The sequence below is a fragment of the Gouania willdenowi genome, chromosome 5 (genome assembly GCF_900634775.1).
Source record: "Gouania willdenowi chromosome 5, fGouWil2.1, whole genome shotgun sequence".
NCBI classification, from domain to species: Eukaryota; Metazoa; Chordata; class Actinopteri; order Blenniiformes; family Gobiesocidae; genus Gouania; species Gouania willdenowi.
In genome coordinates, this window is record NC_041048.1 from 15,623,358 (window position 1) to 15,651,239 (window position 27,882).

General features: G+C 33.1%; 2 protein-coding genes across 6 annotated transcripts; one reads left to right on the plus strand and one right to left on the minus strand.

The window, feature by feature from the left end:
• Positions 1-848: 848 nt before the first annotated feature.
• Positions 849-7,064, plus strand: tardbpb (TAR DNA binding protein b). 5 transcript variants are annotated; one of them, XR_003674100.1, is made up of 8 exons: positions 850-1,104; positions 1,354-1,599; positions 3,339-3,401; positions 3,873-4,036; positions 4,115-4,264; positions 4,353-4,523; positions 4,604-5,654; positions 6,301-7,064. XR_003674100.1 is itself a non-coding variant. In XM_028446999.1 (7 exons), exons 2-7 carry the CDS (start codon positions 1,359-1,361, stop codon positions 5,090-5,092), a joined length of 1,269 nt encoding a protein of 422 aa, XP_028302800.1. In that variant the 5' UTR covers positions 849-1,104; positions 1,354-1,358; the 3' UTR covers positions 5,093-6,239. The 5 variants fall into 5 exon arrangements, 4 of the variants coding, with proteins under 4 accessions (XP_028302800.1, XP_028302799.1, XP_028302801.1 ...); XM_028446999.1 differs by lacking the exon at positions 6,301-7,064 and having other exon boundaries at positions 849-1,104; positions 4,115-4,255; positions 4,604-6,239; XM_028446998.1 differs by lacking the exon at positions 6,301-7,064 and having other exon boundaries at positions 4,604-6,239.
• cenps (centromere protein S) lies at positions 6,899-8,920 on the minus strand. Its single transcript, XM_028447003.1, has 5 exons — positions 8,760-8,920; positions 8,179-8,302; positions 7,368-7,401; positions 7,208-7,274; positions 6,899-7,020 (listed from the first exon to the last, which is right to left on the minus strand). The coding sequence occupies exons 1-5, from the start codon at positions 8,787-8,789 to the stop codon at positions 6,913-6,915; spliced, it is 363 nt and encodes a 120-aa protein (XP_028302804.1). The 5' UTR covers positions 8,790-8,920; the 3' UTR covers positions 6,899-6,912.
• Positions 8,921-27,882: the final 18,962 nt, after the last annotated feature.

The following is a 27,882-nucleotide window of genomic DNA, read 5'->3' on the forward strand; positions in this document are numbered from 1 at the left end:
AATTACTTTGCTGTCCACACTGGATGCCACAAAGAAAAACAAAACAAACAAAGAAAAGTATAATAACAATCATAATAAGTAGAAAAGAAGAAAAATAAAATCAAATATAAAGGGTATTGTGCAGTGGGAGAATAAATAGAGCTGAATATTCAGTTCTATCAGCTGTTGAGGAGTCTGATGACAGAGGGAGTTTCTAGTTCTAGCTTTTCTTATATATTTTTTTCTCATTCATTTTATTTCCCCAGGATGGATTGACAAATTAGATTTAAACTTAAATGATATTTTCCATTGATCAGCCAACTACATGGAGTTATATGTTAAAATAATAAAAACAAGCTATTTTGTTAATCACTGGCCTAAAAACTGCGGTTTATTTCCATGAAGTTTAGAAATGTGTTCTTCCTTACGTTCAAAATATTTACATTTTGTTTTTTTTCTTCTCCGTAACTTTATTTACATCCTTATCAAAATAATCAAACTTTATTTATTTTTCTTTTCTCGTGTATTGTTTTGGAGTTGTTAAGTAAATAAAATTGTATTCGTAATAAAAAAAATAAATTTAAATAAATTTCCTCAGTCTAATTACCAACCGCCATCTTGCCATCCACTGTTTACATTATCGGAAGTTGCCATCGTGGCTGAGGTAATTTTGGTACAATCCATCGAAGTACGGAAGGAAAATGTAATTCACAGATAACAATGTAATTTACCTAGCCCATGTTAGAGTATTATTATTATTTTTTACAGTTTAGATAAATTAATTGATATCAATGTACGTGGGGGGCGTCGTATCATTCTAGAGATGATCCCCCCGTTGAAGTAAAATGGTACGACCCGATGACGTAAGTATGTTGCCGCTTAGATAATGCCATTTTGGACAGCCGTACATGGTGCACTTTATTTCTGTCCTCGTGGAAAATATTGTGACAGGCTGCTCGGTTGTCTTGCGCGTGAGACAACACAGGTTCCTGGTTGAAATTATACGACCTAGTCAGACTGTGCCTATTCTTGCATAGAAGGGCCGTCCGGTCGGAGTTCGGTGCAATTTTCGCGGTCGTCGTCCGGTGTTGACGACGCAGAGCTAACCCGAGAAACAAAGAAACAGTAAGGCCACCACACACGTCAGTCCAAAATTACAAAAAAGACACGTAAAGGTGGTCGATGATAACACATGAGTATTTTAATCGTAAATCCAAGTGTTTTTATGTCGCTTCTAAAGGTACCCATGTGCTATAAACGGCTGACAATTGTTAGCTAGTTAGGTTGTTAGCATCACTTGCTAGGTTTAGCTGTGGACGGCTAGTTAGCTCGCTGCTAACCCAGGCGGTATTATGATACAGTATTCTGTTACAGGGAACATGGCAGAAGTATATATTCGTGTAGCAGAGGAGGAAAATGAGGAGCCAATGGAGATCCCCTCCGAGGACGACGGTACGATTCTGTTGTCGACGGTCGCAGCGCAGTTTCCGGGGGCGTGCGGCCTGCGGTTCCGGAGCCCTGTTTCCCAGTGCATGCGCGGGGTACGACTGGTGGAAGGCATCCTGCACGCCCCTGAAAACGGATGGGGAAACAATGTGTACGTAGTAAACTACCCAAAAGGTAAGACCACACACTGAATAAGAATGTAAATTAATAATCTCTCTGGCTCAAACATGTTGAGAATTGTATTGATCATCAGATTTGTTTACACATCCATCCAAACATCACACAGTTTGTCTTTATACAATTACAGAGAATATTTCAAGTGACTAATTTAAATGTGGTCAACATCTGTACTTATGTTTCTATAAGCACAATTCTAATGGAGCCTACAGAGTGTCTAATTATTCTTAAACCGAAACCATTACTAGTGCTTATAATTTATCAGTTGACAGCCGATTTAAGAAATAGAAACATTGATATACATAATATCGCAGCAATTTTTATAATACCCAAAGTTTGTTTGAAGACAAAGAAGCAAAACACAACAAAATTTAAATAAGGAATGTTATTAAGTTGCACTGTCAACATAAGGACTGTAAACAGATTATTAAGAAATGGCAAAGCTGTGCAAACTGTATTTCTGGAATAAAATGTAACAAAATAAAGTTTAGGGATGTCCCGATACAACTTTTTCCTTTCCGATATGATACTGATATTGCAGCCTTGCGTATCTGCCGATACCTATATTGATCCAATACCAGCATGAATCTTACATACTTATTTATAAAAAATAGAAATTATTTATTTTGTAGTGTGGAATGTTAGAAAAGGCTTGATGAAGTGATGTTACTCAAACGGAGAACAATAGTCAGCAACAGTAGGTATGAGAATAACTGTCCCATTTATTATTAACCAATTGCTTACATAAATTTTAACCTTCAACATAATATCTACAGTGTTATATAATTGAATAAAATGAAGATTAATTATCCAATATTCATTTTCAGGCTAATATCGGATCGGGACACCCCTAATAAAGTTGCTCAAGTTGCAAACAGTAAACATGGCTAAATCAAATCCATAAAAACAAAATGTAACTGTAAACGGCGACCGAGTGTATTCCTCCCAGTGTTTGTAATATTACTGTAAATTAATAAAAGACTGGCAAGGTAAAACACAGAATGCACAGCATAAAGCCAAAGAATCATCACACAAAAAAAAAAAAATTCCGTATTGATTAAGGGTGTAACGATTAATCCATTCGAACAATAATTAATTTATATTCCTACGATTCAGCTATATCGATCTATGCTCGGCAAGTTGGCCTTCCGGATTACATTAATCATTAAAAAATATATTTTAATAGGTTTTTAATTGATTTTATCAAAATAAGGAAATAACACATTGGATTTAAGCATGGCAGACTTTATATGGATGCGTTTCAAAGCGCTTTTATTAATAAAGATAATGATATCAGCCAGCAGACAATGAAACGGCATAGTGGAGAAGCTGACAAGTGAGAACATAATCATTTCACCTTTAATGTTCAGTGTGTGGGAAAACTTTGGCTTTTGTAGAGGGAGATATTCTAAAGGCAGTTTTGCAGAATCCTCATCATAACTAAAACAAAAAAGTGGCAGGTTCAACCACTGCTCATTTAACCTAAACAGTTCTTGGTTGCACTTCATTTTTTATGTTATTATATTTTTATGATTAAAAAAAACAAGCAGAAGAGTCAGGTAAACCTAATATGTATTTATGTTGAAAATGTATTGAGTATTGAAAGCAGAAAAAGTCAACGTCCTTTTAATTTAAACTGAAGAGTTGATTGGACTTTATTCAAATAAAGTGTAAATACATTTGCCATTAAATGTTGTTTACTCATTTTTTTTTTTATGTCCATAATAAATTTATAGACGATTCCCTAACAAGAAACGACGGGAATCTAGGAAACCTCACCTGCACTGTACAGTATTCAGGTATTTATTTCACTTTCACATTGGTTGAATTATTATTTTTGGCGAAAAAGTTACTGAATCGATTTCAAATCACTGAATCATTTCGGATCCAATTGTTCTAAATTAACCAATATCTTTCTTGAATCGAATAGGCAACAACGGATCGTGATTCAAATTGAATCGTTGCTACAACAAATCGTTACACCCCTAGTGAACAAGGCTATTTGGCATCACCGATTCAAAACACAAATTTACGTTATTTTTGTTGCAGATTTCTGAGAAATGTTTGTGGTTTGAGTTTAGTTTCATGCAAGTCAATAACGGTAGTCCTCAGTGTCAGTTTAAACAAATTGGCTCCTTTTGAGTTGTATATGTCTACATTATGATTATCAGTGACATCTAATTTGCAACAAAAGAAGTTTTTTTCTTTTTTGGAGTCTGAGTATTTCCTTGTAAAGTTTGTATTTTTTTTATCCTATGATGACATTTCAGACAACAAAAGAAAAATGGACGAAATCGACGCTTCCTCTGCTGTGAAGATGAAAAGAGGTGATATGAAAACGTCTGACCTGATCGTGTTGGGTCTTCCTTGGAAAACATCAGAGCAGGACCTTAAAGACTACTTCAGCACCTTTGGAGAAGTCATAATGGTTCAGGTATGATCTTTGACCTCTCAAAGTATGCATTCGGGCTATTTGGGATGTGTTGTCAATGAATGTCATTTACCTTCTCAGATAAAACGAGACGCCAAAACTGGAAACTCAAAGGGATTTGGCTTTGTGAGGTTCACAGAGTATGATGCTCAAGAAAAGGTTGTTACTCAACGCCACATGATAGATGGGAGATGGTGCGACTGCAAGCTTCCTAACTCGAAGGTGAATCTGGTAATGTCCATCGTCCCACACAGTTCAGGAGAACATTAAGCTTGCACATTTGGTTACTCCTTTTCATGAGACTTTTCTTACCCTATAGCAAGGCCCAGATGAGCCCCTGAGGAGCAGAAAGGTGTTTGTAGGCCGTTGCACTGAAGACATGACAACAGATGACCTCCGGCAATTCTTTATGCAATATGGAGATGTCACGGATGTTTTCATTCCAAAGCCTTTCCGGGCTTTTGCTTTTGTCACATTTGCAGATGATCAGGTAATGTTTAGTACCCGTTTACCTATCGTCCATGTTGGGTTGCATCATTATATATTTATTCCCCCCCTCCATCTTTTTAGGTCGCACAGTCTCTGTGTGGAGAGGACCTTATCGTCAAAGGAGTCAGTGTGCATATCTCAAATGCGGAGCCTAAACATGGCAATAGGCAGTTTGACCGTGCAGCCCGGTTTGGAAATGGTTTTGGAGCTCAGGCTTTTGGTAGCAGTCGTAGCGGGTTAGGCAGCAGCACCAACAGTAGCCTAGCTAATTTTGGTTCTTTCAGTTTAAACCCTGCCATGATGGCTGCTGCTCAGGCTGCTTTACAGAGTAGTTGGGGGATGATGGGTATGTTGGCTAGCCAGCAGACATCCACATCAGGCAGTACGTCCACTGGGACCAGCGCCAGTCGGGACCAAAGTCAGACTTACAGTTCAGGCAACAGCAACTACGGCACCAGCTCAGCTAGTCTTGGTTGGGGAACAGGGTCGAACTCGACAACTAGCGGTAGTGGATTTAGCTCAGGGTTTGGGTCCAGCATGGAGTCAAAGTCTTCTGGGTGGGGTATGTAGCCTGACTGTTTTTGTGGTAAGTATTGTATGGAAGCAAAGTCTTTTTTGAAAGTTTATTTTTTGTGCCCATGAGTATCTGAAACTGAACACTTTTGCGCAAGATGTTTTGTACATTTGGAAAAATGCTAAAGATTTAATTTAGAGTTTGAAGTGAACTGTTTACTGGGATGTGTGTTTAAAGTGCTTTTTTGACGTCTCATTTGTTTGTATTAATTTCAACTGGATTCTCTAATGCATGCATTGTGAAATGTGATGACCATTTAAAAATGCATGAATGTCTGTGGTGCGTTGCCTAGCTCGGACATCAGCATCAAACGCAATCTTGCATTGGGAAGAATCTGGTTGAAAGCTAATTGTTTTAAGTGCTACTTTATTTAGAGTCTAGTTCTGTGGAAAAGCCTTCATTGAAATCTCTTCTGCAGTTCACCTCTCTTCCATTTTCCTGTGTGGAAGCTCCTCTTTGGCCGCAATGTTGGGATGATAACGGTATCAATCTCCCTCTTCTCACCTGTAAATGCTAAACCATCAAAGAACGGCCACACTCCGCATGTTCTGAGAGACGGTGGGTGTTTTCACTTTTATCCACTTTTAAATGGAAAGAACTGCGCAAGTGACATTTTAAGAACTGATGAGTGCGATTGAGGATGGCTTGTGGCGAAGAGTGAAGCAATGAGTGAGCGAACGGAGACGCGCGTGAAACGGACGTGTTGTGCGATGAAAGATCCCAATTCTGACTGCTTTCTGAGTGTGTGAGTGGAAGCTGCAGATGCTACGAACACCTCTCCTGACATGGACAGTCTTTATTTAGTACTTCAAGATATTTTTTTTTAATCTTTGCAAGTTTTTCCTACTATGTCTACAAAGTGCAGCGATTTCTAAGTGTAGTAGAATGTTGTGATGAATACTTGTAATGCTTATAATCTCTGATTTGGATGCCGTATGCTGTGTGATTTCATGTTAATGACCTGATCTGTTAGTGTGTACTTGATGTGGATGACACCTGCTGAAGACTCTGGGGGACGTGAGTGATGTGTGAGAACGTGGAGTGGTGTGTTCATTTGTTCCCAGTAGCTTTTGTTGTTTGTGAGGTGTGTTTAAAAACATGTCAAATGAAGGGAGTTGTCAAATAAAGTTCATTTGAATAGTTGCTTAGTTGATATTAGTCAGTTTGTCAAATCAAAAACATCTAATTCGATTCACATATCTAGGGACCTTGGGCTCTGCTGGTCGAGGTCTCCGTTTGAACCCTGACTGAAGTCTGTACTGAGGGATGAAGATGGAAGTTCCAACACTTTCAGTGTGTGTGGCCTTCACAGACATGGGGTAGAACCTCTTTTTCGCTTCTCATGGTTTGTCCAAAGTAAATTATCCCCTTTTTTCACAGCTGTCAACATTCTTTCTCTTCTTTCTTAACCTATAAGCCTAAAACTATGCAGTAAATGCATAGGAGCTGTAAATTTGCACATGGAAAAAAAGCAGTATAGAGATTAGATCATAGCTTGGAAAATTTGTTTCTAAATTGAGTCTTTAGACCATTTACAATGATAATGCTTTATGGAATTGTTATTTACAATAACATTGGATACCTTTCACATGTTTTTCAGTCTATCAAATGTATGCAAGGTAAACATCTCCAGTAGCTGGTCTGATGATGGGAAAACTGTTTTAAATGGTTTGTCATTAGTACAACAGCGGTCATACATTGAATTGAAAAATGTAACGTCAATAACATAAACTTGTGGCTCTTTAATTCATCTTTTAATGAATCACTTTGAATGTCAATCACTAGTAAGACTGAAGGTTTTTCTCTGTCCTCTCCTTTATTGTGTGCTATCTTCGGTGTCTTTGCTCTTCTTTTTTCCAGCACTCTTCTTTTTGTCCTTCTGCTCCTGGGTCAGTACTTCAAGTTTATTTTGAATGTGCACAAACTGAAATAAATAAATAAAAAGCATTTTTGAGAAAAAAAACAAAACTTGTACTTGATGTATATATTTTTCATACATGACTTTGGTATTTTTTTCTTAAAACATATTTGAACATTAACTAGAATACCGTTTTCCAGAAGAATGAAATTGGTTTAAACCACTGATGCAAAATCATGAAATCAACACTCACCAGGGCAGTGCTGCGGCGGGCTAAAAGTTTGACATCTTCTGTTGACACTGTGCTTCGTTTTCCATGCCTGAAATCAAATTGATACGTTTCACCTTTGCTATGAATTTAAACTAAAAAAGATAAATGCAAAAAGGCAATTTGTTCAACCATAAATGCTTACCTTGCAAAGGCCTCCAAGTCTTTAGCAAATATGTCTGGAAGAAAAAAAGATCAAATGTACAAACTTTTTTTGTAAAGTAGAAGAGTTTGACTGACCTGCAGTCAATTACTCATGAAAAGTAAGGCTGCCTTGTCTAACATTATTGTCTGACCCACACTAGGCAAAATGTCAAACTATATATTTTGGAAACATTTTCCTATGAGATAAACTAATAAATCTGCACAAAGTTTGGCCAACAATATATTAAATCATAGGAATTGGGTGCCATTCATATGCATGCAGAGGAAGGAATCCTCTGTTTATGCGCATTCTTCTGCGAAAATAATCATGGGTTAATGCTAATTCAAATACAGATATGAGAAGTAATTAAAACTAGTGAGGATGCAGAGCAGCCTCACTATTATAATTATATATTTTCGGTTACTTAATAGGCCTGGGCAATATATTGAGATACAAGATATATTGAGATTTATATTTTTTTATTCAATATCTTCATTAAAAATACTTGTTTTAGGAGAACTTACTCATGCGTGTTGTCCCATATAATAGAAAAAGCCAAAAGTGCCACTGGTATTGCTTAATAAATGTGCCTGTGTGGCATTTTACATCAACAAATTAAACCCAGAATTGTCTTTCTGGTCACATTTTGAGAAAAAAATATCGAGATATGAGTTTAGTCCATATCGCCCAGCCCTATTAATATCAAAGTACATCTGATCAACCTTTGACCCTGTGTAGTAGCTGTGGGCCATAGACATAGCTCAGCACAGGCCTCAGAGGGGTTATGGAGTGTGTCCATCCTGGTACTGACCACACTGTCTGTAGGCCGTCTCTGTTATAGCTGCAACCAGCTGTCGGTTGAATTCCCTCTGGTGCTGCTCAGCGACCCTCTGACACATGCAGCTCACAGTGTAATGCAGGGCAGCTTTCAACCTCTGACAACAAACAGATGAAATAATGCATTAACAGCTGAACTATTCCAATAACATTCAGTAATGAACACTACTTTTACATAACCAAGTTGCAAATGAATCCCTAGCACGTGTATACAGTGTAATCATGCTTTCTAAAGAATTTCTACTTTTGCTAAATCATTTTGACGTCCGGATTTGGCCCGCAGGCCTTAGGTTTGACTAGTATGGGGGTCAATTCAAGGCGATCTGACTTTATTGGCTGCAAAGTAGCAAAAATATAGAAACACCCGTTTTAACAACTTCGATCAGCTCGACGTGGTTTAAACAAACATTTAATCTAAGCATTATCTCAAAAACCCAAGGTATACTTTCAAAATATATTCTAATTAAACAGTATTTAGGACAGAAACATTTTTAGCAGAATTGTGACAGCAAAATAGTTCACAAAAAGCTCGATAATGAGGTTTGAACGCCTTACTTGCTGAGTTTCTTCCGTATCAGCAGACATAATAAATGAAGGACTAAACCACCAGAAGAACTGAAGGGAGGAAAAGCGCAGAGACTCTGCTTTTATTTGATATTTCTTTACTGTGTTGTTTCTGTTTACAAGCAGCGGAAGAATATTCGCGGTACAAGTCTACAACCAGCCAATCAGCGAACAGCTTTCTCCTTCGTTTACAACTTGACATAGATTACTGCCCCCTGCTGGTCATTTTTTTTCCCCACTCCACCTTTTTAAAACAATGTACAAATGAGAGACAACTACTAAGTCGTTTATCCACACAGCATTGAATAAAACACAGCAAAAACCATGGCACAGATCTTTACTTATTTCAGAAGTTAAATCTAAAGTATGAACCTTTTAGAATTTATTCAGCTGCCACTGAGTTTTTTTGTGTATGTAATAATTCTAGATAATGCATACATTTTAAATCCATTAAATAATTATGAATGTATCTTTAGAATTCACAAAAATGGTTTAATATAATAAAAAAAATTATCAAAACTTTTTACAGTAATGTCTATTTTTAAATGTCGTTTCGTGTGTTTTTGGTTCTTTTTGTGTATTTTTGCTGTTTTTTATGTATAATTCTTGTGGTTAATTTGACCCCATTCAATGTTTATCATTCAAAATAGTTGACATTTATTTTTTTGCTTCACATGTCATGACTTTTCCTAATGAGATGGATACAATTGATTAAGCATAAAATTATCGTAATCATATTTTTGTTGTTGTGCTGAACACATATTGCACACATTGGTGTTCCTCTGGGGTCAATTTGACCCCAGGTGGTTTTAGCTGTGTAAAACTTGTCTAGTTCTGACCCATGTGTGACCTTACATCCCCTTGACCTGAACGTGGCGCTGCAGAAAAGGTCAGATCATCATCACGACCAATAGGGTTCATACTATTGTGGTCATTAATGTTGTCAGTAAGTTTGAGAAGATTTGGATGAAAACTAATCGAAGATATATTGATTCTAATTTTAAAGTTTGGACTGATGGTGGCGCTAGAGAACAGGTCAAGGTTTTATTATCTGGCTGAACGACAATAAAGAAAGTCTAAGTCTCATATTTCTGAATCCATGTCCCCTCTTTGTCCGACTAATATTTTGCTTCGAAAACTATTTAAAAACAACTATAGAGCACAATGAGGGAATGAACGAGTGATAACACACATTTTGAAGAATCTCATTTCGTAAGTTTGTTGAAAGAAACATTATTTAGTGCAGTCGTTCCCAACCTTTTATAGATCGTGATCCCATTTTGATATCAAGAATTTCTGACGACCCCAAAGACATATTTTTCTAGAATTAGTTTTTGATCATGTTTGAGATCAGATATTTATATACTGCATTTTAGTTGAACTACATTCACAAAGTGAAAGTATAGGAATACAGTTGTTTAAGATTGTGTAGGGTTTTAGTAAAAAAAGTGGCCCCTGAATAGATTTATTTCTGTAGTTTTTATCATTTCCGTTTATCTCACACCTGGGGTGGGACCAAAACTGACACTTTATTTGTTAATCTTCTACTTTCTTGCTCTTTTAAGGCGGTGACTATCCATACAGTTGCCGTATCAATATACCGACATTCTATTTGTACGCAGCGCCCCTATTTGGCCATTTTTTGTCACTTAGTAGGTCAGTCATTGGTCAGTTTAGGTCCCGTGAGTAAGACTAAACCTTACTCTAAACTTAACCTTAACCTTAACTCTAACCCAAAAAATTGTTGCGATATAGAATTATAACCCTAACCCTAAGATGCTTCGTACATGTACTTTGGTATCAATAGCACCGGGGGTTACAAATAGATACTTTCCTCTTTCAAGTATCCCCTATAGTGCCTTTGCATACCGCCATTTGAGAAACACTGCAATAGGCAGCCTGAATGAGTGTAGGCAGGAGGATGAAATACCATCCGTCTTTTGTAAGCTCGAGAGCTTTCGCAACTCTTCATGCAGCCATTCTTTACAGCATCACAGCACTCGATCAACTGGTTGTGCAGAAATTCAATGTTTTTCTACATGCTCGTCTTCATGGCTTACCACAGCAGCAGATGGATACACAGACACCAGAGGTTAAAGTTGTAAGTACTGTTATAGATATAAGTGTGTGATGAGGATACTGGGCATACTTATACTGAATATTTTCACCTATACAGTCAAATAGTGAATGCAGTGTTTACAGCAGTGGTTGTGGCTCCACAGTTCTACGTACTGGGAAGGTAACTACAATACAACAGGATGAGTTTATAAATATATACACTTAAGGGGGCGTGGCAGTAAAACAATATCCTCTTCAAGGCCAGAGAGCTCACGATACTGCAAACAGCCTCTACTCAACAACCTGTGTGCTTCCATCGCCCTGTCCTTTATAGCCACAGGTGGGTTCATCAGTCTAAAGCCAGACAGAAACAGAGAATTATAATACTTTTAAAATCATTTTTCCCCCTTCCTCCAAAGGGTTCTCTGTGGTTTTTACACTGTTAGATCCCCTACCACAGGGTTTCTGGGCTGCTTATTATGTTTATGGTCTGATATCTTGTGGACATGGACTATGTACAACCATTCTGACCCTGACAGCAGCTGCATGTGTAAGAAAAAACATCCTGACTTCAGCCTTTTCTTTCCAAACGCTGTAGTGTTAAAAGGGAATGTTCATTTCTACTCCACACAGGCACAAACCACCCCAGAGCTGTACTACATGTCCCTTGCTCTAACTGTTGCCTGTGCAGTCAGTACATGTGAGAAACATCACACACACGCACACGCACACACAACCATTCACGGTGTAATCTTCTAACATATGTTGTTGTATTAGTGTTTTTTACAGTGAGAGGAGGAATCTGGCTAACCAAAAGGAAGCCTGTTACGGATTCAGCTGGAAACAATGAGCAATAGAAAGCCCAGCTGTTCGGTGCAGAAATGTGATACTGCACGCATAATAAATTCATGAGGTCTCAGTGGCACCAGCACCATGCAACTTTAAACCACGCAGAGAAATAAAAAGGCCTTTCAGCTTTATGTCTTTATGTCCATCAGTTTCATTTAGTGATTCAGTGAACAAACAGACAGGTTTTTGGTCTTTCCAAAAACTCAGAGAAATCCAAGCATGTTCAGGGAGCACATGCAATATTCACACACGTGATCACTAAGACTGGAGAGCATGAGATGACTCAGTTACCCATGCACTACCTCATTGCAGTGAGGTCTAGCAAAAGCTAACACGTGGGTACTTTTTGTTCTAAATTTAAACTATTATGTTTGTGGTTATTTGCATACTGTGACCCTTTTCGCTTGTCTATTTGTGTTGCTAACGGTGAGGCTTTTTTGATGTGTAAATGTCCATTCCACTGGTTTGATTAAAATGATTCACGGTGTTGATTATTGTTCTTCTGTGTGCCTATTTTTCCTTTACCAGAATTAACAATGCAGATTTAACAGTTACATATAAAATACTGTTTAACGGCACAAGACGATACAGTATAAAATGGTTTGCTTTCTCTATCAGCCCCACCTGCTGGTCTCACCTGGTTCAATATATGCACATGCACAAAAATGTCTCCCACAAACTACCATGGCTTATGTATGTGAAACACTGATTTACAAAGTGAATGATTACTCATACAAATGCTATTTGAACATTTTAAAAATATTTCCAAATTCTAGAGCAACATATCAAGATGTGTGAAAAACACACACATCCACAATCTAAGAAATGAACAAATACTGTTGGCTTTTACATGACTGCTTGGAATCAAGTATCCTGATGCAGTTTTTGGTTCTTTTATTTACCAAATTTTACAATCAGCTGATCCAGAACCTCCTCTGCTGAACTCCAAATTTTAGTTGCTCCTGATGACACTGATCTGGTGTTCTATACCAAAGTTATTCATCATGAGACCAATAAACTATTATTGTATAATATTTCAAAGAGTGTTCATTTTGTTGACAGACCATTTTCACAATAGTTTTCATGCACTAATTTTTTTTAAGTGACAATAACTAGACTGTGATTAATTTAAAAATTGTGTAGAATTGACTTCCACTACCACATGTTTACATTTTCCACAAAACATTCATCAGAGGCTCAGTACTAAGACCCACAATAAACGCATAAACTAAACTAAAATAAATAAATGAATTGGTATATGTTGTAAGGGTCTATAAATGGACAATTTTAAGAGCCCTGTTTTCCCAACAATCATACAAATTAATTGAGAATTGTTTATTGAAGTCCGGAGGTAAAGAAGAAATACATAAAAACCCAATAGCCTTACATTTGTTTTGAGGCATTTGAAATTTGTTCACCCATTTTTATGGCTTACTATAGCCTTACCTCCGTTTTGGGGCGTTTTAATTTTTTCGGCAATTTTTATGCCTTACTATAGCTTTTCCTCTGTTTTGAGGCGTTTTCTTTTTTTGCCCATTTTTATGCCTTACTATAGCCTTATCTTTGTTTTGAGGCGTTTTAATTTTCTCAGCAATTTCTATGCTTTACTATAGCCTTACCTCCATTTTAAGGCGTTTAAAATTTTTCTAAAATGTTTGAACCTTTGTCTTATTTTTATGCCTTAATCAGCCTTACCTCAGTTTTGGGGCATTTTAATTTTTTCGGCACCGTTAATGCCTTACGATAGCTTTTCCTCCGTTTTGAGGCGTTTTCTTTTTTTGCCCATTTTTATGCCTTACTATAGCCTTATCTTTGTTTTGAGGCGTTTTCATTTTTTCGGTGATTTTTAAGCCTTACTATAGCCTTGTCATTGTTTTAAGGCATTTAAATTTTTTCTGCAATTTTTATGCCTTACTGTAGCCTGACTTCCGTTTTGGGGCGTTTTAATTTTTTCGGCAATTTTCATGCCTTACCTCCGTTTTGAAGCATTTTAAAATTTTTCAAAATGTTTGAAATTTTGTTGCCGTTTTATAGCCTTACATCCGTTATGGAGCGTTTTAAGATTTTTGGCAATTTCTATGCCTTACTATAGCCTTACCTCCGTTTGGAAGCGTTTTAAAATTTTTCAAAATGTTTGAAATTTTGTTGCCTTACCTCCGTTTTGGGGCGTTTTAATTTTTTCTGGAATTTGAATTCCCTATTATAGCCGTACCTCCGTTTTGAGGCGTTTTAAAAATTTTCAAAATGTTTGAAATTTTGTTGCCATTTTTATGCCTTACTATAGCCTTACCTTCGTTTTGGGACGTTTTAAAATTTTTCAAAATAATTGAAATTTTGTTGCCGTTTTATTGCCTTACTGTAGCCTTACATTCGTCTTGTGGCGTTTTAATTTGTTTCGCCCATTTGTATGCCTTGTTTTAAGGCATTCAAATTTTTTCTGCGGTTTTTTTGCCCTACTATAGCCTTATCTTCGATTTGCTGCGTTTTAATTTTTTCGGTAATTTCATTTGTTTTTCGCCCCTTTTTATGCCTTACTATAGCCTTATCTTTTTTTTGAGGCGTTTTAATTTTTTCGGCAATTTTTATGCCTTACTATAGCCTTACCTCCGTTTTGGGGCTTTTTAATTTTTTCGGCAATTTTTATGCCTTACTATAGCTTTACCTTTGTTTTGAGGCGTTTTCATTTGTTTTTTTTCGCCCATTTTTATGCGTTACTATGGCCTTATCTTTGTTTTGAGGCCTTTTAATTTTTTCGCCAATTTTTATGCCTTACTGTAGCCTTACCTCTGTTTTGGGGCTTTTTCATTTTTTCGGTAATTTTTATGCCTTACTATAGCTTTACCTCTGTTTTGAGGCGTTTTCATTTGTTTTTCGCGCATTTTTATGCCTTACTATAGCCTTATTTTTGTTTTGAGGCGTTTTAATTTGTTTTGCCTATTTTTATGCCTTACCCCCGTTTTGGTGCGTTTTAATTTTTTCGGCAATTTTCATGCCTTACTATAGCTTTACCTCTGTTTTGGGGCGTTTTAATTTTTTCTGGAATTTGAAGGCCCTATTTTGCCTTACCTCCGTTTAAGTATGTGCATTATATTTGCAGTAGTTTTTGGGGTCTAATGATGGTCCTAACTCAATTTTTTTTTTTTTGAAATTTTCAAAAAAAATACCTTGTTATAGCCTTACTTTTTATTTTGAGTGATATTAGTTTTTTTTGTCATTTTTTGTGCCTTTCTGCTTTCTTAGCCCCATTTAAGTATGTGCATTATATTTGCAGTAGTTTTTAGGGTCTAATGATGGTCCTAACTCAATTTTTTTTTTTTTTTAAATTTTCCAAAAAAATGCCTTGTATATAGCCTTACTTTTTATTTTGGGTGATTTTAGTTTTTTGTCATTTTTTGTGCCTTACTGCTTTTTTAGCCCCATTTAAGTATGTGCATTATATTTGCAGTAGTTTTTAGGGTCTAATGATGGTTCTAACTCAAATTTTTTTTTTTGAAATTTTCAAAAAAAATGCCTTGTTATAGCCTTACTTTTTATTTTGGGTGATTTTAGTTTTTTTTTGTCATTTTTTGTGCCTTACTGCTTTCTTAGCCCCATTTAAGTATGTGCATTATATTTGCAGTAGTTTTTAGGGTCTAATGATGGTCCTAACTCAATTTTTTTTTTTTTTGAAATTTTCAAAAAAAAATGCCTTGTTATAGCCTTACTTTTTATTTTGGGTGATTTTAGTTTTTTGTCATTTTTTGTGCCCTACTGCTTTCTTTGCCCCATTTAAGTATATGCATTATATTTGCAGTAGTTTTTAGGGTCTAATGATGGTCCTAACTCAATTTTTTTTTTTTTGGAAATTTTCAAAAAAAATGCCTTGTTATAGCCTTACTTTTTATTTTGGGTGATTTTAGTTTTTTTTTGTCATTTTTTGTGCCTTACTGCTTTCTTAGCCCCATTTAAGTATGTGCATTATATTTGCAGTAGTTTTTAGGGTCTAATGATGGTCCTAACTCAATTTTTTTTTTTTGAAATTTTCAAAAAAAAATGCCTTGTTATAGCCTTACTTTTTATTTTGGGTGATTTTAGTTTTTTGTCATTTTTTGTGCCTTACTGCTTTTTTTGCCCCATTTAAGTATATGCATTATATTTGCAGTAGTTTTTAGGGTCTAATGATGGTCCTAACTCAATTTTTTTTTTTTTTGAAATTTTCAAAAAAAATGCCTTGTTATAGCCTTACTTTTTTATTTTGGGTGATTTTAGGTTTTTTTTTGTCATTTTTTGTGCCTTTCTGCTTTCTTAGCCCCATTTAAGTATGTGCATTATATTTGCAGTAGTTTTTGGGGTTTAATGATGGTCCTAACTCAATTTTTTTTTTTTTGAAAATTTCAAAAAAAATGCCTTGTTATAGCCTTACTTTTTATTTTGGGTGATTTTAGTTTTTTGTCATTTTTTGTGCCTTACTGCTTTCTTAGCCCCATTTAAGTATGTGCATTATATTTGCAGTAGTTTTTAGGGTCTAATGATGGTCCTGACTCAATTCTTTTTTTTTTTGAAATTTTCAAAAAAAATGCCTTGTTATAGCCTTACTTTTTATTTTGGGTGATTTTAGTTTTTTGTCATTTTTTGTGCCTTACTGCTTTTTTTGCCCCATTTAAGTATATGCATTATATTTGCAGTAGTTTTTAGGGTCTAATGATGGTCCTAACTCAATTTTTTTTTTTTTGGAAATTTTCAAAAAAAATGCCTTGTTATAGCCTTACTTTTTATTTTGGGTGATTTTAGTTTTTTGTCATTTTTTGTGCCTTACTGCTTTCTTAGCCCCATTTAAGTATATGCATTATATTTGCAGTAGTTTTTAGGGTCTAATGATGGTCCTAACTCAATTTTTTTTTTTTTTTTAAATTTAAAAAAAAATGCCTTGTTATAGCCTTACTTTTTATTTTGGGTGATTTTAGTTTTTTTTTGTCATTTTTTGTGCCTTTCTGCTTTCTTAGCCCCATTTAAGTATGTGCATTATATTTGCAGTAGTTTTTGGGGTCTAATGATGGTCCTAACTCAATTTTTTTTTTTTTGAAAATTTAAAAAAAAATGCCTTGTTATAGCCTTACTTTTTATTTTGGGTGATTTTAGTTTTTTGTCATTTTTTGTGCCTTACAGCTTTCTTTGCCCCATTTAAGTATATGCATTATATTTGCAGTAGTTTTTAGGGTCTAATGATGGTCCTAACTCAATTTTTTTTTTTTTTTGAAATTTTGAAAAAAAATGCCTTGTTATAGCCTTACTTTTTATTTTGGGTGATATTAGTTTTTTGTCATTTTTTGTGCCTTACAGCTTTCTTTGCCCCATTTAAGTATATGCATTATATTTGCAGTAGTTTTTAGGGTCTAATGATGGTCCTGACTCAATTCTTTTTTTTTTTGAAATTTTGAAAAAAAATGCCTTGTTATAGCCTTACTTTTTATTTTGGGTGATTTTAGTTTTTTGTCATTTTTTGTGCCTTACTGCTTTCTTAGCCCCATTTAAGTATGTGCATTATATTTGCAGTAGTTTTTAGGGTCTAATGATGGTCCTGACTCAATTCTTTTTTTTTTTGAAATTTTGAAAAAAAAATGCCTTGTTATAGCCTTACTTTTTATTTTGGGTGATTTTAGTTTTTTGTCATTTTTTGTGCCTTACTGCTTTTTTTGCCCCATTTAAGTATATGCATTATATTTGCAGTAGTTTTTAGGGTCTAATGATGGTCCTAACTCAATTTTTTTTTTTTTGGAAATTTTCAAAAAAAATGCCTTGTTATAGCCTTACTTTTTATTTTGGGTGATTTTAGTTTTTTGTCATTTTTTGTGCCTTACTGCTTTCTTAGCCCCATTTAAGTATATGCATTATATTTGCAGTCGTTTTTAGGGTCTAATGATGGTCCTAACTCAATTTTTTTTTTTTTTTTAAATTTTAAAAAAAAATGCCTTGTTATAGCCTTACTGTTTATTTTGGGTGATTTTAGTTTTTTGTCATTTTTTGTGCCTTACTGCTTTTTTAGCCCCATTTAAGTATGTGCATTATATTTGCAGTAGTTTTTAGGGTCTAATGATGGTCCTAACTCAATTTTTTTTTTTTTGAAATTTTCAAAAAAAATGCCTTGTTATAGCCTTACTTTTTATTTTGGGTGATTTTAGTTTTTTGTCATTTTTTGTGCCTTACAGCTTTCTTTGCCCCATTTAAGTATATGCATTATATTTGCAGTAGTTTTTAGGGTCTAATGATGGTCCTAACTCAATTTTTTTTTTTTTTTGAAATTTTGAAAAAAAATGCCTTGTTAATAGCCTTACTTTTTATTTTGGTTGATATTAGTTTTTTGTCATTTTTTGTGCCTTACAGCTTTCTTTGCCCCATTTAAGTATATGCATTATATTTGCAGTAGTTTTTAGGGTCTAATGATGGTCCTGACTCAATTCTTTTTTTTTTTGAAATTTTGAAAAAAAATGCCTTGTTATAGCCTTACTTTTTATTTTGGGTGATTTTAGTTTTTTGTCATTTTTTGTGCCTTACTGCTTTCTTAGCCCCATTTAAGTATATGCATTATATTTGCAGTAGTTTTTAGGGTCTAATGATGGTCCTGACTCAATTCTTTTTTTTTTTGAAATTTTGAAAAAAAATGCCTTGTTATAGCCTTACTTTTTATTTTGGGTGATTTTAGTTTTTTGTCATTTTTTGTGCCTTACTGCTTTTTTTGCCCCATTTAAGTATATGCATTATATTTGCAGTAGTTTTTAGGGTCTAATGATGGTCCTAACTCAATTTTTTTTTTTTTGGAAATTTTCAAAAAAAATGCCTTGTTATAGCCTTACTTTTTATTTTGGGTGATTTTAGTTTTTTGTCATTTTTTGTGCCTTACTGCTTTCTTAGCCCCATTTAAGTATATGCATTATATTTGCAGTAGTTTTTAGGGTCTAATGATGGTCCTAACTCAATTTTTTTTTTTTTTGAAATTTTCAAAAAAAATGCCTTGTTATAGCCTTACTTTTTATTTTGGGTGATTTTAGGTTTTTTTTGTCATTTTTTGTGCCTTTCTGCTTTCTTAGCCCCATTTAAGTATGTGCATTATATTTGCAGTAGTTTTTAGGGTCTAATGATGGTCCTAACTCAATTTTTTATTTTTTTTGAAATTTTCAAAAAAAATGCCTTGTTATAGCCTTACTTTTTATTTTGGGTGATATTAGTTTTTTGTCATTTTTTGTGCCTTACAGCTTTCTTTGCCCCATTTAAGTATATGCATTATATTTGGAGTAGTTTTTAGGGTCTAATGATGGTCCTAACTCAATTTTTTTTTTTTTTTTTGAAATTTTCAAAAAAAATGCCTTGTTATCGCCTTACTTTTTATTTTGGGTGATTTTAGTTTTATTTTTGTCATTTTTTGTGCCTTTCTGCTTTCTTAGCCCCATTTAAGTATGTGCATTATATTTGCAGTAGTTTTTGGGGTCTAATGATGGTCCTAACTCAATTTTTTTTTTGTTGAAATTTTCAAAAAAAAATGCCTTGTTATAGCCTTACTTTTTATTTTGGGTGATTTTAGTTTTTTGTCATTTTTTGTGCCCTACTGCTTTCTTTGCCCCATTTAAGTATATGCATTATATTTGCAGTAGTTTTTAGGGTCTAATGATGGTCCTAACTCAATTTTTTTTTTTTTGGAAATTTTCAAAAAAAATGCCTTGTTATAGCCTTACTTTTTATTTTGGGTGATTTTAGTTTTTTGTCATTTTTTGTGCCTTACTGCTTTCTTAGCCCCATTTAAGTATATGCATTATATTTGCAGTAGTTTTTAGGGTCTAATGATGGTCCTAACTCAATTTTTTTTTTTTTTTTAAATTTTCAAAAAAAATGCCTTACTTTTTATTTTGGGTGATTTTAGTTTTTTGTCATTTTTTGTGCCTTACTGCTTTCTTAGCCCCATTTAAGTATGTGCATTATATTTGCAGTAGTTTTTAGGGTCTAATGATGGTCCTAACTCAATTTTTTTTTTTTTGAAATTTTCAAAAAAAATGCCTTGTTATAGCCTTACTTTTTATTTTGGGTGATTTTAGTTTTTTTTTGTCATTTTTTGTGCCTTTCTGCTTTCTTAACCCCATTTAAGTATGTGCATTATATTTGCAGTAGTTTTTGGGGTCTAATGATGGTCCTAACTCAAATTTTTTTTTTTTTAAATTTTCAAAAAAAATGCCTTGTTATAGCCTTACTTTTTATTTTGGGTGATTTTAGTTTTTTTTTGTCATTTTTTGTGCCTTTCTGCTTTCTTAGCCCCATTTAAGTATGTGCATTATATTTGCAGTAGTTTTTGGGGTCTAATGATGGTCCTAACTCAATTTTTTTTTTTTTGAAATTTTCAAAAAAAAATGCCTTGTTATAGCCTTACTTTTTATTTTGGGTGATTTTAGTTTTTTGTCATTTTTTGTGCCTTACTGCTTTCTTTGCCCCATTTAAGTATATGCATTATATTTGCAGTAGTTTTTAGGGTCTAATGATGGTCCTAACTCAATTTTTTTTTTTTTTAAATATTCAAAAAAAATGCCTTGTTATAGCCTTACTTTTTATTTTGGGTGATTTTAGTTTTTTGTCATTTTTTGTGCCTTTCTGCTTTCTTAGCCCCATTTAAGTATGTGCATTATATTTGCAGTAGTTTTTGGGGTCTAATGATGGTCCTAACTCAATTTTTTTTTTTTTGAAAATTTCAAAAAAAATGCCTTGTTATAGCCTTACTTTTTTATTTTGGGTGATTTTAGTTTTTTGTCATTTTTTGTGCCTTACTGCTTTCTTAGCCCCATTTAAGTATGTGCATTATATTTGCAGTAGTTTTTGGGGTCTAATGATGGTCCTAACTCAATTTTTTTTTTTTTGAAATTTTAAAAAAAAATGCCTTGTTATAGCCTTACTTTTTATTTTGGTTGTTTTTAGCTTTACCTCCATTTTGGGGAGTTTTAAGTTTTTCGGCAATTTCTATGCCTTTCTATAGCTTTACCTCAGTTTTGGGGCGTTTTAATTTTTTTGGCAATTTTTATGCCTTATTATAGGCTATAGCCTTACCTAAAATAGATTAAAAAAAAATAAAAATGCTTCTAATTTTATGCCTTTTAGCCTTACCTTGCCTTTCCTCAAAAAAAAAATCTAATGTTTCCATTTTTATAGCTTCCTATAACCTTTCCTCAATAAAAAATTAAAAAATGATCTAAATGTTTACATTTTTAGGCTTTACTTAGCCTTACCTTAAAAAAAAAAAAAAAAAAAAAAAAAACAGAATGTTGCCTTTCACCTTAATCTTACCTCTTATTTTTTTGAGGTTTTGACATTTCTGTCACCCCACTGAGGCACTGGGAATTCTCAGTGGTCTCCCATCCAAGTACTGACCAGATCCAGCTCTGCTTTGTTTCTTAGATCTGGTGAGATCATGCAATGACAGGCAGGCATGGCCGCTTACAGTTTTACCTCTGAAATGTAGGTGTTTTTCACATTTCGGGTGATTTTAGTTTTTTGTCATTTTTTGTGCCTTACTGCTTTCTAAGCCCTGTTTAAGTATGTGCATTATATTTGCAGTAGTTTTTAGGGTCTAATGATGGTCCTAACTCATTTTTTTTTTTTGAAATTTTCAAAAAAAATGCCTTGTTATAGCCTTACTTTTTATTTTGGGTGATTTTAGTTTTTTGTCATTTTTTGTGCCTTACTGCTTTCTTAGCCCCATTTAAGTATGTGCATTATATTTCCAGTAGTTTTTAGGGTCTAATGATGGTCCTAACTCATTTTTTTTTTTGAAATTTTTCAAAAAAAATGCCTTGTTATAGCCTTACTTTTTATTTTGGTTGTTTTTAGCTTTACCTCCATTTTGGGGAGTTTTAAGTTTTTCGGCAATTTCTATGCCTTTCTATAGCTTTACCTCAGTTTTGGGGCGTTTTAATTTTTTTGGCAATTTTTATGCCTTATTATAGGCTATAGCCTTACCTAAAATAGATTAAAAAAAAATAAAAATGCTTCTAATTTTATGCCTTTTAGCCTTACCTTGCCTTTCCTCAAAAAAAAAATCTAATGTTTCCATTTTTATAGCTTCCTATAACCTTTCCTCAATAAAAAATTAAAAAATGATCTAAATGTTTACATTTTTAGGCTTTACTTAGCCTTACCTTAAAAAAAAAAAAAAAAAAAAAAAAACAGAATGTTGCCTTTCACCTTAATCTTACCTCTTATTTTTTTGAGGTTTTGACATTTCTGTCACCCCACTGAGGCACTGGGAATTCTCAGTGGTCTCCCATCCAAGTACTGACCAGATCCAGCTCTGCTTTGTTTCTTAGATCTGGTGAGATCATGCAATGACAGGCAGGCATGGCCGCTTACAGTTTTACCTCTGAAATGTAGGTGTTTTTCACATTTCGGGTGATTTTAGTTTTTTGTCATTTTTTGTGCCTTACTGCTTTCTAAGCCCTGTTTAAGTATGTGCATTATATTTGCAGTAGTTTTTAGGGTCTAATGATGGTCCTAACTCATTTTTTTTTTTTGAAATTTTCAAAAAAAATGCCTTGTTATAGCCTTACTTTTTATTTTGGGTGATTTTAGTTTTTTGTCATTTTTTGTGCCTTACTGCTTTCTTAGCCCCATTTAAGTATGTGCATTATATTTCCAGTAGTTTTTAGGGTCTAATGATGGTCCTAACTCATTTTTTTTTTTTTTTTTTTTGAAATTTAAAAAAAAAAAATGCCTTGTTATAGCCTTACTTTTTATTTTGGGTGAGTTTAGTTTTTTTTTGTCATTTTTTGTGCCTTACTGCTTTCTTAGCCCCATTTAAGTATGTGCATTATATTTGCAGTAGTTTTTGGGGTCTAATGATGGTCCTAACTCAAATTTTTTTTTTGTTTGTTGAAATTTTCAAAAAAAATGCCTTGTTATAGCCTTTCTTTTTATTTTGGGTGATGTTAGTTTTTTGTGCCTTACTGCTTTCTTAGCCCCATTTTAGTTCGTGCATTATATTTGCAGTAGTTTTTAGGGTCTAATGATGGTCCTAACTCAATTTTTTTTTTTTTAAATTTTCAAAAAAAATGCCTTGTTATAGCCTTACTTTTTTTTTTGAGTGATTTTAGTTTTTTGTCATTTTTTGTGCCTTACAGCTTTCTTAGCCCCATTTAAGTATATGCATTATATTTGCAGTAGTTTTTAGGGTCTAATGATGGTCCTAACTCATTTTTTTTTTTTTTTTGAAATTTTCAAAAAAAATGCCTTGTTATAGCCTTACTTTTTTATTTTGGGTGATTTTAGTTTTTTGTCATTTTTTGTGCCTTACTGCTTTCTTAGCCCCATTTAAGTATGTGCATTATATTTCCAGTAGTTTTTAGGGTCTAATGATGGTCCTAACTCATTTTTTTTTTTTGAAATTTTCAAAAAAAATGCCTTGTTATAGCCTTACTTTTTATTTTGGGTGATTTTAGTTTTTTGTCATTTTTTGTGCCTTACTGCTTTCTTAGCCCCATTTAAGTATGTGCATTATATTTCCAGTAGTTTTTAGGGTCTAATGATGGTCCTAACTCATTTTTTTTTTTTTTTTTTTTTTGAAATTTAAAAAAAAAAAAATGCCTTGTTATAGCCTTACTTTTTATTTTGGGTGAGTTTAGTTTTTTTTTGTCATTTTTTGTGCCTTACTGCTTTCTTAGCCCCATTTAAGTATGTGCATTATATTTGCAGTAGTTTTTGGGGTCTAATGATGGTCCTAACTCAAATTTTTTTTTTGTTTGTTGAAATTTTCAAAAAAAATGCCTTGTTATAGCCTTTCTTTTTATTTTGGGTGATGTTAGTTTTTTGTGCCTTACTGCTTTCTTAGCCCCATTTTAGTTCGTGCATTATATTTGCAGTAGTTTTTAGGGTCTAATGATGGTCCTAACTCAATTTTTTTTTTTTTAAATTTTCAAAAAAATGCCTTGTTATAGCCTTACTTTTTTTTTTGAGTGATATTAGTTTTTTGTCATTTTTTGTGCCTTACAGCTTTCTTAGCCCCATTTAAGTATGTGCATTATATTTGCAGTAGTTTTTAGGGTCTAATGATGGTCCTAACTCAATTTTTTTTTTTTTTGAAATTTTCAAACAAAATGCCTTGTTATAGCCTTACTTTTTTATTTTGGGTGATTTTAGTTTTTTGTCATTTTTTGTGCCTTACTGCTTTCTTAGCCCCATTTAAGTATGTGCATTATATTTCCAGTAGTTTTTAGGGTCTAATGATGGTCCTAACTCATTTTTTTTTTTTTTTTTTTTTTGGAAATTTAAAAAAAAAAATGCCTTGTTATAGCCTTACGTTTTATTTTGGGTGAGTTTAGTTTTTTTTTTGTCATTTTTTGTGCCTTTCTGCTTTCTTAGCCCCATTTAAGTATGTGCATTATATTTGCAGTAGTTTTTGGGGTCTAATGATGGTCCTAACTCAATTTTTTTTTTTTTTTGAAATTTTCAAAAAAAATGCCTTGTTATAGCCTTACTTTTTATTTTGGGTGATTTTAGTTTTTTTTTGTCATTTTTTGTGCCTTTCTGCTTTCTTAACCCCATTTAAGTATGTGCATTATATTTGCAGTAGTTTTTGGGGTCTAATGATGGTCCTAACTCAAATTTTTTTTTTTTTAAATTTTCAAAAAAAATGCCTTGTTATAGCCTTACTTTTTATTTTGGGTGATTTTAGTTTTTTTTTGTCATTTTTTGTGCCTTTCTGCTTTCTTAGCCCCATTTAAGTATGTGCATTATATTTGCAGTAGTTTTTGGGGTCTAATGATGGTCCTAACTCAATTTTTTTTTTTTTGAAATTTTCAAAAAAAAATGCCTTGTTATAGCCTTACTTTTTATTTTGGGTGATTTTAGTTTTTTGTCATTTTTTGTGCCCTACTGCTTTCTTTGCCCCATTTAAGTATATGCATTATATTTGCAGTAGTTTTTAGGGTCTAATGATGGTCCTAACTCAATTTTTTTTTTTTTTAAATATTCAAAAAAAATGCCTTGTTATAGCCTTACTTTTTATTTTGGGTGATTTTAGTTTTTTTTTGTCATTTTTTGTGCCTTTCTGCTTTCTTAGCCCCATTTAAGTATGTGCATTATATTTGCAGTAGTTTTTGGGGTCTAATGATGGTCCTAACTCAATTTTTTTTTTTTTGAAAATTTCAAAAAAAATGCCTTGTTATAGCCTTACTTTTTTATTTTGGGTGATTTTAGTTTTTTGTCATTTTTTGTGCCTTACTGCTTTCTTAGCCCCATTTAAGTATGTGCATTATATTTGCAGTAGTTTTTGGGGTCTAATGATGGTCCTAACTCAATTTTTTTTTTTTTGAAATTTTAAAAAAAAATGCCTTGTTATAGCCTTACTTTTTATTTTGGTTGTTTTTAGCTTTACCTCCATTTTGGGGAGTTTTAAGTTTTTCGGCAATTTCTATGCCTTTCTATAGCTTTACCTCAGTTTTGGGGCGTTTTAATTTTTTTGGCAATTTTTATGCCTTATTATAGGCTATAGCCTTACCTAAAATAGATTAAAAAAAAATAAAAATGCTTCTAATTTTATGCCTTTTAGCCTTACCTTGCCTTTCCTCAAAAAAAAAATCTAATGTTTCCATTTTTATAGCTTCCTATAACCTTTCCTCAATAAAAAATTAAAAAATGATCTAAATGTTTACATTTTTAGGCTTTACTTAGCCTTACCTTAAAAAAAAAAAAAAAAAAAAAAAAACAGAATGTTGCCTTTCACCTTAATCTTACCTCTTATTTTTTTGAGGTTTTGACATTTCTGTCACCCCACTGAGGCACTGGGAATTCTCAGTGGTCTCCCATCCAAGTACTGACCAGATCCAGCTCTGCTTTGTTTCTTAGATCTGGTGAGATCATGCAATGACAGGCAGGCATGGCCGCTTACAGTTTTACCTCTGAAATGTAGGTGTTTTTCACATTTCGGGTGATTTTAGTTCTTTGTCATTTTTTGTGCCTTACTGCTTTCTAAGCCCTGTTTAAGTATGTGCATTATATTTGCAGTAGTTTTTAGGGTCTAATGATGGTCCTAACTCATTTTTTTTGTTGTTGAAATTTTCAAAAAAAATGCCTTGTTATAGCCTTACTTTTTATTTTGGGTGATTTTAGTTTTTTGTCATTTTTTGTGCCTTACTGCTTTCTTAGCCCCATTTAAGTATGTGCATTATATTTGCAGTAGTTTTTAGGGTCTAATGATGGTCCTAACTCAATTTTTTTTTTTTTTTTTTTGAAATTTAAAAAAAAAAAAAGCCTTGTTATAGCCTTACTTTTTATTTTGGGTGATTTTAGTTTTATGTCATTTTTTGTGCCTTACTGCTTTCTTAGCCCCATTTAAGTATGTGCATTATATTTGCAGTAGTTTTTGGGGTCTAATGATGGTCCTAACTCAAATTTTTTTTTTTTTTTTTGAAATTTTCAAAAAAAATGCCTTGTTATAGCCTTTCTTTTTATTTTGGGTGATGTTAGTTTTTTGTGCCTTACTGCTTTCTTAGCCCCATTTTAGTTCGTGCATTATATTTGCAGTAGTTTTTAGGGTCTAATGATGGTCCTAACTCAATTTTTTTTTTTTTAAATTTTCAAAAAAAATGCCTTGTTATAGCCTTACTTTTTTTTTTGAGTGATATTAGTTTTTTGTCATTTTTTGTGCCTTACAGCTTTCTTAGCCCCATTTAAGTATATGCATTATATTTGCAGTAGTTTTTAGGGTCTAATGATGGTCCTAACTCAATTTTTTTTTTTTTTTGAAATTTTCAAACAAAATGCCTTGTTATAGCCTTACTTTTTTATTTTGGGTGATTTTAGTTTTTTGTCATTTTTTGTGCCTTACTGCTTTCTTAGCCCCATTTAAGTATGTGCATTATATTTCCAGTAGTTTTTAGGGTCTAATGATGGTCCTAACTCATTTTTTTTTTTTGAAATTTTCAAAAAAAATGCCTTGTTATAGCCTTACTTTTTATTTTGGGTGATTTTAGTTTTTTGTCATTTTTTGTGCCTTACTGCTTTCTTAGCCCCATTTAAGTATGTGCATTATATTTCCAGTAGTTTTTAGGGTCTAATGATGGTCCTAACTCATTTTTTTTTTTTTTTTTTTTTTGAAATTTAAAAAAAAAAAATGCCTTGTTATAGCCTTACTTTTTATTTTGGGTGATTTTAGTTTTTTTTTGTCATTTTTTGTGCCTTACTGCTTTCTTAGCCCCATTTAAGTATGTGCATTATATTTGCAGTAGTTTTTGGGGTCTAATGATGGTCCTAACTCAAATTTTTTTTTTGTTTGTTGAAATTTTCAAAAAAAATGCCTTGTTATAGCCTTTCTTTTTATTTTGGGTGATGTTAGTTTTTTGTGCCTTACTGCTTTCTTAGCCCCATTTTAGTTCGTGCATTATATTTGCAGTAGTTTTTAGGGTCTAATGATGGTCCTAACTCAATTTTTTTTTTTTTAAATTTTCAAAAAAAATGCCTTGTTATAGCCTTACTTTTTTTTTTGAGTGATATTAGTTTTTTGTCATTTTTTGTGCCTTACAGCTTTCTTAGCCCCATTTAAGTATGTGCATTATATTTGCAGTAGTTTTTAGGGTCTAATGATGGTCCTAACTCAAATTTTTTTTTTTGAAATTTTCAAACAAAATGCCTTGTTATAGCCTTACTTTTTTATTTTGGGTGATTTTAGTTTTTTGTCATTTTTTGTGCCTTACTGCTTTCTAAGCCCTGTTTAAGTATGTGCATTATATTTGCAGTAGTTTTTAGGGTCTAATGATGGTCCTAACTCAATTTTTTTTTTTTTTTTAAATATTCAAAAAAAAATGCCTTGTTATAGCCTTACGTTTTATTTTGGGTGAGTTTAGTTTTTTTTTTGTCATTTTTTGTGCCTTTCTGCTTTCTTAGCCCCATTTAAGTATGTGCATTATATTTGCAGTAGTTTTTGGGGTCTAATGATGGTCCTAACTCAATTTTTTTTTTTTTTGAAATTTTCAAAAAAAATGCCTTGTTATAGCCTTACTTTTTATTTTGGGTGATTTTAGTTTTTTTTTGTCATTTTTTGTGCCTTTCTGCTTTCTTAACCCCATTTAAGTATGTGCATTATATTTGCAGTAGTTTTTGGGGTCTAATGATGGTCCTAACTCAAATTTTTTTTTTTTTAAATTTTCAAAAAAAATGCCTTGTTATAGCCTTACTTTTTGTTTTGGGTGATTTTAGTTTTTTTTTG